General features: G+C 37.4%; 1 protein-coding gene across 1 annotated transcript; it reads left to right on the top strand.

Annotated features, from left to right (window-relative positions):
• Positions 1-1,472: 1,472 nt before the first annotated feature.
• Positions 1,473-11,547, top strand: WNT1 (Wnt family member 1). Its single transcript, XM_063444725.1, has 4 exons — positions 1,473-1,573; positions 3,700-3,959; positions 5,614-5,879; positions 11,056-11,547. Exons 1-4 carry the CDS (start codon positions 1,473-1,475, stop codon positions 11,545-11,547), a joined length of 1,119 nt encoding a protein of 372 aa, XP_063300795.1.
• The last annotated feature ends 600 nt before the right edge of the window (positions 11,548-12,147 follow it).

Raw genomic sequence — 12,147 nt, 5'->3', positions numbered from 1 at the left:
CTCAGCCTATTCATACCATCCAAGATTAGACAGATTTGCACTTCGCAATACAAAAGTGTAAATTCTGCCTTTGTGTACTAGGGGAGAGCCCTGCTCCAAACCGTTTTGCCACAAAATTAAAGGATTGCATCCATAGTAGCTCCCAACATAGTCTGTAATCATTACAATTAGTGGCAGTGGCTATAGTGCTTTACATGTTCCTATCACTTTAGCACCATGGATGAAGAAAACCCACAGGTTAAAGCGTATCCATCCACTAAATAGTGAGTTGTAGTGGACTGATAATTGAGTTGCAAAATTAAGATAGATATTAGCACAATATCAGATAAGATTACACGTTTTTGCATATAATAGCACAGAATCTCCCAAGCTGGGTGAAGAGTGGACACAGCATAAAAAAGAGCATTAAACCAAGATGACGTTTATAGACTCAGCTGCCAAAAAGTAAAAGTAAAAAAAAAAAAAAAAAAATGAATGGAAAAAAAAGCCACGAGAGAAACCTCAGAGATGCTGAGCTCCCAAAGTAGCCTCTCTGGATAGCAGCCTCTAATGCCAGTGTGATAGCATATTCCAGGAAGGGGAGAGGCAATAGAAGACTGTGTGGGATCTGGACAAGTAAGACCTGCATACTGCAAACAGAGGGGACAGAACCTGAGGTCTGTCATAAAACATGCATCAATGACATTGATCTGCCAAGCCTTTAACAAATAATTCTTCACTGCATAACCCAATGTCCGTTACCTTCTGCAAGCTGAGTTATTTTATTCTGTAGTCTTTAGAAAGAAAAAAAAAGAAAGAAAAATATACAGTAGATGAGTTGAGTTATAGAAGGAACAAAAAGCTCCCCCAGCTTTGATTTTTTTTTTTTTTTTCAGTAAAATCTGAAGATGTGGGGGTGGGAGGATTGTCCCCTCTGCGTTGGATTTAGTGGCTGTCATGCAGAGAAGGATTGGGGAGGAATTGTACAATGACTGAGCTGGGCTGTATGGACATTAAGGGTATTAATCTCTCTCCCCACCTTCTTTTACTCTGGCCTTCTCTGATGGAAAGACAGCTCCTGACCGCTGTGTCACCTACTCAGTAGGGGCAGAACATGTCCCCTGGTCTTCATTGTTAGGATAAGCCGATGTCTGCTTATTTAGTGCTTACTGGGATCTTCTTCATAACTCCCTAATTCGGATCTTCATCCCATCTGGTCCTGAAGTCAGGGATCCCTCTCCTCTCACTACTAAAACTCCTTCCTCTTGGCTTGTACCAAGGATACGAGAAAAAAGAATTCTATCAGGGATATATTTATCAAGAAATAACTATTTCACTTTGAGTTGCCCGATTCCCGGTGTCTTCAGTTTTGTAGATCACGTTCCTTCTCAGGTGAGATGAACAGGTCTCGGTGGTGAACAGAGCAGAACCATCTCCACCAAGGATCCCCGAGCTCCTGACACCTGCTGTACCCACCTGCAGTTATCACCATCATGAGGATCCTCACATTTTTAGCCGGCCTCAACACTCTGTGGGTTTTAGCCTTTTCTTCTCTGTCCAATACACTGGCCGTAAATAACAGCGGGAAATGGTGGTGAGTTATTTATATGAAATAATACATTGATATATGATATACAATAATACTGTGAACCTGATATGACTGAGATACGCTGCCTGAGACTCTAAGCTGCAGTCACAGTTACTGTGCATGTTAACTGCAGCTTACATTATTCAATGACATGTACCGATATCTTGATTGAACAGTAATTGACCCTATAGCCTCTATTAGCAATAACTCGATCTAAACTGCTTCTTCAGTCAGCATCTCATCTCCTACATTTACTGCTTTTCCACTGCACACACTGGCATTAGCTATTCTGCACCCACATTGATGAAATGTTACCTTAACCACATTTAATTGCACCTACCTGCATGTAAATCACAAAGGTGCTCTCTCGAGGTACCAGACACTGGGCTTTGAACCTGCGGCACCTGTTGAATATTTACCTTTGATCTGCCATAAAAATTACAGACATATAAACTCCCATTATATTACCTGCTTATTACCTGCAAAACTTACATTCATCTAACCTTATCCAAATGTAGTGTGCAGGGACATTTCCTTCACCTACAATAAAATTACCTGAAATACTATTACGTGATAACAACTGCACCTGCCTAATATTACTTTATCATACTGGACTTACATTACCAATTGGCATATAATATGCCGCAACCTTACTAACAAGAAATCGCACTCACATTAGGATGCCTAAAAGGTACATTTCAGATGTTGTAGAACTAAAACTTCCATGATGCTTTGCATTTAGAATGTCTTTAGAATGACAATGTATCATGGAAGTTGTAGTTTTAAAACTTCTAGGGATCTTCCTTTGAGCAACCCTGCATTACCCCTATCTGAATGGCACTGACATAATGCGTGAATTTAAAGTGTTTTATACCTTCTTCTGCACTCACACTTTTTCATTTGCCTACCTATAAATTATATCATGTTAACTATTAAAAATAAAAAAATATCACTGATTGCTCTATATGCCATCTACATCCAGAACTGACTATATAGGAAACGTGATCATAAGGACACTTACGTAACAGCATAATTCATACTTTCTCTCTTTTTTTCCATGAAACAGCCTTCATGTTTAATGTTAAAAGTATAATCTGAAAGAAATGTTAAGAATTGATGAGTTACGTCTGTTATATGAAAAATTAAGAAATCATGTATAGCTGCTATCCTGCAGGGGTTTATTCACTAAATGGGGATTTGACAATTTATATGTAAAATATTGAAGTTGTAATTGTTTGCTTTTCTACAATTTGGCTATTTTGCAACATCAATTGTCAACTCATCACAGCACATTGTTTAGAAGTGGGAGAAAAAAAAACCTGGTTTATATGCGTTATAGTTTTGTTTATTTCATTATTTTGTAGGCACAGAGTTAGTAAATTTGTTTGGTATATAAATGGTATCCAAGACGTACAATCACTACTAACCTAAGCTGCAATAGTGCTGACAGCCTAAGTTAAAGTCATTACACATTAACAGTTATATTAACTTGTACCCACAACGCACCCCTGCTATGAATCATTCAAAATGCATTTCCTTCACTTCACTCCATCAATCACCAAGCACACATCCAGCCAAAACCACATAACAAAACTCAACCCTACTCATCCTTAGCCATAGACGTAAACGCTACCACACAATGTAAACACCACAGAAACAAGCCCAAGACGAACACTGAGCAAAAAAAACAGCAGCACTGCATTTAAGTGTACACCTGCAAGTAAAGCTGTAATATACTAACAGGGCGGCTAATTTGGAGTTGTCAAAACCAGTCCCTGTCATTTTTAGTTGTAAGCACTATAGATTGACTACAACAGTAGGGACAGTAGAAACGTATATTCCATGGCCTTATTTTGAGATACAGGTTGTATCTTCACAATTCAGTGAATAAACCCCTGTGAGATGTGGCAGTGGAATAGGAAAATTCAGATAAAAATAGCTACACTGGAAAAACATCTGATTAGGAAATATTTGGATATAGTGGCCTGACATTTGCAAAATCCTTTGTCAATACTACACAATACCCAATTAGGTTAATTAAACCTCTTTACATATGCCTTGTGGTCCTTTAACACTGGATTCTTTATGTTAGTGGACTTACGTTTCGTATCTCAACTGTTTGTGTCCTACAGGGGTATAATAAATGTGGCTTCCACTGGCAATGTCCTTCCTGGATCGGACAACGCCCCAGTTCCTTTGGTGCTGGATCCAAGTCTGCAGCTTTTAAGTAGGAAGCAAAGACGTCTAATCCGCCAGAACCCTGGAATCCTGCAGAGTATCACCCGGGGGCTGCTTAGTGCCATACGAGAGTGCAAGTGGCAGTTCAGAAATCGGCGCTGGAATTGCCCCACTGGGCCTGGCAACCAGGTGTTCGGAAAAATTATTAACAGAGGTTAGTGCTGGATGGGAATATTCACAACTCAGCAAGACAACTGATTAAATCAATTCTGAGCAGGATAAAAGAGATAATAGATGTTTATATTGTTTGGATTTACAGAAATGTTCAACTCAGAAATAAATTATTATTTATCATTATTATTATTTTTGGCATTTATGTAGCATAAACATATTCTGCTGATCTTTACAATTATAGAAAGGGTAAATAATGAGGGCCATTCTCAACGACCTACAAACTATGAGACTTGGTTTCTGTTGTTGTGAGTACATTCTAGTAGAATATGAATTTTTTTATTGTGGTGGCATTACAAGCATTAAAAACCATCTAGCATATAGGTACTAAATAGACTACCTCTGAAATTCGACCAGAGTAGATATATGGATAGATGACCCAATTGCCATGGTTGCTAATCTGCAGGGGGCACTGTGTGAGCCAAAACAAGACTCCTACAAAGGATCCTAACGATATGTGAGTATTGTGGGTTTTGAATTGGTAGGGTTAGTCTTCCCCTATTTAGTGTCACTCGACAATGATTGTTGCGCTGTAATTGTTGATATTATTTTGTTATAATAGAAAAAGATATGGCGTATACGCGCCTCAAAAATCATACATACATAAACATTCAGGAAATACAATGTTGCAAACCTCAGGATAAAGAAAACAGACAATAATAGTGCAGTACAATATGGTACAGTGCAAATAATGTTGGTAGTAGCTATAAAAAAAAAACACTCACTTATAATAACCGATAAACCTAGAATAATTATCCTACAGAATTATTTCTACTGGGCACTGCATCTACTATACAATTGAAATTGTGGTCAACAGCATCCAAAGTGCCTTATTTAATTAACAATTTGTTCCTCAAAATCTGTAAGGTTTACTTACTCTTCCAAAGTATTTTTACTTTTTGCATCATTTTATAACTATAATGTGTTGATTTGGTTTTTCACCACCTTCTTCACAATAATAAAATATGTTGTTAATACACTACCGTGGAATTCTGGAGATCTGTAAATTTTAGGCCAAATGAGGCATAATAGAAAATATCTCCATCGCAGTTAGTTTTTAAAGCAGTTATATTATCCAAAATATGCCTTTTGCTTGTCAATATTCCACAGTTCTTCTGGTTTGGTGAAAATAAACCTCAGGGTGTCTGTACGCATTTAAACATGTTCTTTGCCAACACAATCATCAAACTGTGACTTAAACATACCCTGTGAAACCTACCCTGGGACACCCACCAGTTTATTCTTAAATAGGGCCAATCTGTTTTTCTTTCTTACAAATCCTTGTTGATGGTGATGTCCAAAATAGAAAAGTGCTCTAAAATTAAAGCACTAGAAACACAAACATCGAAAATTAAAAATAGTTACTACCAAAGAACAACTGTGCTAAAAACAAGAAAATATACATCAAAATATGGGAACAAGACAAGACAAAACTTCATGAATAAATCACAAACGTTAATATTGAACATATAACTTGCATCTGTTGGATCCCGACCAGCCAAACCTCTTATATTTTACTATGGTTAACCACTTCTGACTGGTTCAATAATGTGTACAGAAATATAAAAGATTAAGACATTTAACTGCCAAACAAATATAAATGACATTACAGTAACATGTCTTTCCATCTGTCACAGGTTGCAGAGAGACAGCATTTGTATATGCCATTACCAGTGCTGGAGTGGCTCATTCGGTGGCCCGTTCCTGTTCTGAAGGTTCTGTTGAGTCCTGCTCTTGTGATTATCGGCGTAGAGGGCCAGGGGGACCTGACTGGCAATGGGGAGGCTGTAGTGACAACATTGAATTTGGCCGTTTGATTGGAAAAGAATTTGTAGACTCCAGTGAAAGAGGAAGAGACCTAAAATATATGGTGAATCTGCACAATAACCAGGCTGGAAGAATGGTGAGTGAGACAGAATTAGCCTGCAAGCCTTTTGATTTTTAGTAAAATAAAGAGAATAATTTAAAGAACAAACTGTTCCATGGGGATTTTTGTGGTTGTTCTATCTAGATTGTCATTTTACAAAATAACAATGTATATGAAATACAATTTTTTCGTGCCAGTGATCTGTAATGTTGGATTTGAATCAGACTAATTCATTAATGTTCTAATTCAATAACATTTATCAGATTTCTTATCTATGCATTGCTAAATAAATACTATGACTATCCTTTACTAAGATGTTGACTTTGTGTGATCTTGAAGTGATGTCATATTGCAACCATTGTTATACTGTAATACAATACAAGTCATGATGACTAAGGGTGGTTATTGTCCATCCAAAAGAATAATAGTTCCAATGTGATATCCCTTTTGGAACTTACAATGTTGAAGTCCGTGTTTTATTGTGTGTACTTAAAGCTATGCATTATGGGCCATCCCTGGTTTCTAGATTTGCCCTTTACTTAGCTGAGAATTGAATGTCTGGCCTATATGTCAACTATTTAACCTTACAGTGCTTTTAACATTGTATTTATACAGTATATTTCCTTTTATAGATTGACAATTCAAGATATAATATTCAGAATACTATGAATAACATGTTTTCTGTTAAACATGAACATGGAGAAACTGTGCAAATCATTTTGACATGTTGCTTTCTGTATTATAAGACCAGCTTACCATTTTACAGAGCATTGGTTACCTCAGATTCCTGGTTTTGGTATATAATAAGGTCAATAGCATTTTAGTGTTTAGGTCGTTTGTGGTTACACTGGTTTTAACTTGGTATGTGCTTCGATGATTAACAATTTTGTGTGCAAAATATACAAAATATGACAAATTTAACTTGAATTTAAGAGTGAATTTAAAAAAATATTTTGGTTTTCTCATACTCTGCCATCACTATGAGAGAAAGTGTATTTTTAAGTCTTTTTGTTGTTTGTTCAGTTAATTCGATCCAGAAGATGCTATAGATCAGGCATAGGCAACCTTCGGCACTCCAGATGTTTTGGACTACACCTCCCATGATGCTTTACCAGCATTATGGGTGTAAGAGCATTATGGGGGATGTAGTCCACAACACCTGGAGTGCCTATTCCTGCTATAGATCTAGGTTACAGTGTATGCCCCCTTGGTGAATAATGTATGCATGTCCTACATGAGATATTGTAAGTGAGGTATCCCAGGTGCAAAAGATTTCTTGACGAATCCTGCAACAGGTGTGCATATGAAAGATCACAGGACTGCATACTACTTCCATGATCTATAGCATGCCTCGGGGCAGATTAAGTGAAAAACAAATGGAGGTCCAACAAAATAGTTGATGTCAAATTGATGACATATCGGCAAGGCATGGGAGGATGGAATTATATTATTTTAATCACTATTATTAGTCTTATTCTAAAAAAACAAAAAAACCAGCACACAACTAGGTAGTTTTGCAGCAAATAATATTTTATTTATAATCACATTAAAGGTTTATTGATGGACAGGTTTCATACAGAGAAGCACGGTGGTGTCACGAGAAGAAAAAGTGAATGAATTTTAAACCATTTTTAAAAATCTGTATATTTTCTTGTAGTTCTGCCAGTTCAATGTACAGCAGGTTAAACTCTTCAATTGGCAAATTCCCAAAAACATTATTTTAGTCTTTCTGTACCCTGGAGATTTTTACAACACATTGAAATGTTCAAAACATAACTGTTGTTAAACTAGTGTATTATACCTTTCCTTAGTCCAAGCATAAACCTTTATAATGTCCTTTCTGACTATTAAAGAACACCATTGTTTGTTTTGTAATCTTAAAAAAAGGTTTAGAGTGGTCCACTATCTTAGAAGGACACTCCAGATCAATAAAGCACATTAGTTGCTGTCCTCTTTTTTTCATTTTGGAAATAGTGCAGATTTCAATAAAAATTTACACTTTTATAAATTAGGCTGGTTACACCCCCTGGATTTTTAAAAAGAGATTACAGGTCCTGTTACTTCCTTGTTTGGTTCGCTTACTAGCACTGAACTTGCAAAGACTTTTCATTGAACTGCATTGGGAAGTCTGTGATTGGACAGTCACAGAAAATCTGGGCAGGGTTAAAAGGGGAGGGCTTGCAAAGGCAGCAGACAAGAGATCTGCAGCTTTTGTAAGCAGTTTTTAGATATAACTCCAATGAAAAAATGCTTAATTAAATGCATGCAAGTTTTAATTTTGGGTATATCTAATAAACAGTGATTTTTTTTTTACTTTGCATTTGGGCAGTGGAGTGTCCCTTTAAATCTGAAGAGTCCCCTTTCCTGTATGTCTACAACACTAAATTGCAGGTCCCCCATCACTGGTTCCAACTGCCTTATATAAATTTTGTCTGTATTGTGTGCATTGCATACACACGCAGAACTCAGGCTGACCTCTCTCTTCTTAGCAACTGAACAATGAACTGGGCTGTGTGGAAATTAACAGTAGCTGCAGTATGGTCACTCTGAATTTACACAGAAGCTTTATGCATACTGTGGTGAGTGAAACTGCAACTAGGGGATAAGCTACTCATCCTGTAAACCTCTGCTAGACATATAGAAACATAGAATGTGACGGCAGATAAGAACCATTCGGCCCATCTAGTTTGCCCAGTTTTCTAAATACTTTCATTAGTCCCTGGCCTTATCTTATAGTTAGGATAGCCTTATGCCTATCCCACGCATGCTTAAACTCCTTTACTGTGTTAACCTCTACCACTTCAGCTGGAAGGCTATTCCATGCATCCACTACCCTCTCAGTAAAGTAATACTTCCTGATATTATTTTTAAACCTTTGTCCCTCTAATTTAAGACTATGTCCTCTTGTTGTGGTAGTTTTTCTTCTTTTAAATATAGTCTCCTCCTTTACTGTGTTGATTCCCTTTATGTATTTAAATGTTTCTATCATATCCCCCCTGTCTCGTCTTTCCTCCAAGCTATACATGTTAAGATCCTTTAACCTTTCCTGGTAAGTTTTATTCTGCAATCCATGAACCAGTTTAGTAGCCCTTCTCTGAACTCTCTCTAAGGTATCAATAATCTTCTGAAGATACGGTCTCCAGTACTGCGTACAATACTCCAAGTGAGGTCTCACCAGTGTTCTGTACAATGGCATGAGCACTTCCCTCTTTCTACTGCTAATACCTCTCCCTATACAACCAAGCATTCTGCTAGCGTTTCCTGCAGCTCTATTACATTGTCTGCCTACCTTTAAGTCATCAGAAATAATCACCCCTAAATCCTCAGATGTTGAGGTTAGGACTCTATCAAATATTCTATACTCTGTCCTTGGGTTTTTACGTCCAAGATGCATTATCTTGCACTTATCCACATTAAATGTCAGTTGCCACAACTCTGACCATTTTTCTAGATTACCTAAATCATTAGCCATTTGGCTTATCCCTCCTGGAACATCAACCCTGTTACATATCTTAGTATCATCAGCAAAAATACATACCTTACCATCAAGACCTTCTGCAATATCACTAACAAAAATATTAAAGAGAATGGGTCCAAGTACAGATCCCTGAGGTACTCCACTGGTGACAAGCCCAAGCTTCGAATATACTCTATTGACTACAAACCTCTGTTGCCTGTCACTCAGCCACTGCCTTACCCATTCAACAATATTGGAATCCAAACTTAAATATTGCAGTTTATTTATAAGCCTTCTATGTGCAACAGTGTCAAAAGCCTTACTGAAATCTAGGTAAGCAATGTCTACTGCACCACCCTGATCTATAATTTTAGTTACCCAATGAAAAAAATCAATAAGATTAGTTTGGCATGATCTCCCTGAAGTAAACCCATGTTGTCTCTGATCTTGAAATCCATGTGTTTTAGATGTTCAACAATCTTATCCTTTAACATGGTTTCCATCACTTTCCCCACTACTGAAGTAAGGCTTACTGACCTATAGTTGCCCGACTCCTCCCTATTACCTTTCTTATGAATGGGCACAACATTCGCCAACTTCCAATCTTCTGGGACTACTCCTGTTATCAATGATTGGTTAAATAATTCTGTTAATGGTTTTGCTAGTACACCACTAAGCTCTTTTAATAGCTTTAGGTGTATTCCATCAGGTCCCATTGACTTATTTGTCTTTACTTTTGACAGTTGAACTAGAATATGTTCCTCTGTAAACTCACGTGTAATAAATGACTCATTTATCCTTTTTCTTAACTGAGGTCCCTTTCCTTCATTTTCATCTGTAAATACCGAACAAAAATATTAATTGAGACAGTGAGCTAGACCTTTATCCTCTTCTACATACCTTCCTTCTTTTGTTTTTAATCTAACTAATCCTTGTTTTACTTTTCTTTTCTCATTTATGTATCTAAAAAAAGTTGTGTCCCCCTTTTTTACTGACTGTGCTATTTTCTCTTCTGTGTGTGATTTGGAAGCTCTTATAACTTGCTTAGCCTCTTTCTGCCTAATCTTATAGATCATTCTGTCTTCCTCACTCTGGGTTTTTTTTTTTGTAGTTACTAAATGCTAACCTTTTGTTTTTTACTATTTTGGCCACATCTGCGGAGTACCACAGTGGTTTCTTGATTTTTTTGCTTTTACTGACAAGCCTAATGCAATTTTCTGTTGCCTTCAGTAGTGCAACTTTTAAATAATCCCATTTCTCTTGGACTCCATTTAAATTGCTCCAGTCTGATAAGGACTCCTTTACACATATTCTAATTTTAGAAAAGTCTGTTTTTCTAAAGTCTAAAACTTTTGTTTTTGTGTGGTGTGACTCAGTCACTGTTCTTATATTAAACCACACTGACTGATGATCACTGGGATATATGGGATAAGAATAGACCCTACAGCCCAGAATGAGACTTTCCTGATTGGAGCGTATCTTCTGAGTGAGGAAAGGGTCTTCCTAAAGCTGCAGGCAGAAACATTAAAAACTGCATATGTAGGGAACTTTTATGATATGCAGCATTTAATGTTTTATATCTGTTTATGTGTAGTTTTAAAAAAAATATATATTTATGTTTGCTTATTTTTTAATACAGTTTTGTGTCCAATGTCATTGAAAAATAACTGCTCCTCTCGTTCCTCTCATAAACATTCTATGGTGGTAGTATGTCATAAAATGCATGCTGATTATGTTTATTCTTGTGTTTTGCAGAATGTGCTTGCAGAGATGCGCCAGGAGTGTAAATGTCATGGCATGTCTGGTTCCTGTTCTCTCCGTACATGTTGGATGCGACTTCCTCCATTCCGTTCTGTGGGTGATGCTCTGAAAGATCGTTTTGATGGTGCCTCCAGAGTCACCTACAGCAATAATGGTAGCAATCGGGGGAACTCTCGTAGTGACCCACCACACTTAGAACCGGAGAACCCTACCCATGCCATGCCCTCCTCAAGGGACCTGGTCTACTTTGAGAAGTCTCCTAACTTCTGCAGCTATAATGAAAAGGCAGGAACACCTGGAACCGTTGGTCGTATATGTAATAGCACATCTTTAGGGCTTGATGGATGTGAGCTCCTGTGCTGTGGCCGAGGTTACCGAAGCAGAGCTGAGAAGGTCACTGAACGGTGTCATTGTACCTTCCACTGGTGCTGCCATGTAACCTGCTTGAACTGCACCAGCACACAGATGGTTCATGAATGTTTGTGACGTCTGCACTGATGCATACACCCAATAACGAGCACTCCTCTCTCCACAAATTTGAATTCAGCGGCACCAACTTAGTTTTTTTCTAAAAGTGACTACAATGGTGATGATCTTCCAGAAGAAAAAGATTGAGGATTACTGGAAAAAAAACTTTCAATGTAAACCAATGTATTCAGTAGTTAGAAAAGAACACTTTTCAAGGTGCAGAGACCTTTTTGTTTGCGTTGTCTTCCAAAGTTTCAAATGTTATATTCTCAGTCTGAGACAACACCTCACAAAACTGTATAGAATGCATAAACAAAATGACTGTATTTGTAGGGTTAAAGCACTGATAGTCTTGCACTGACAGATAGTAATCCCCTGTACTAGCCATATGGTTTGGGCCAAACCATGTTAATTATAATACCTCACAACACTATCATAGGCAATATGGAATAAGATGACATTACTTATTTTTCTGCAAAATACACATTATGACAAAGCACAGCTATTTTTGTACACAAACAGATAGGAAAGCATGGCATATGGACGATATTGTATTGAGAAAATATGCCTCAAAAGTGTTTGCAACCATACCAGTATTGTAGTCACAGAAGGCAATTT

The sequence above is a fragment of the Pelobates fuscus genome, chromosome 1 (assembly GCF_036172605.1).
Source record: "Pelobates fuscus isolate aPelFus1 chromosome 1, aPelFus1.pri, whole genome shotgun sequence".
In the NCBI taxonomy this organism is placed as follows: Eukaryota; Metazoa; Chordata; class Amphibia; order Anura; family Pelobatidae; genus Pelobates; species Pelobates fuscus.
This window is presented reverse-complemented; position numbering and strand designations above follow the sequence as displayed.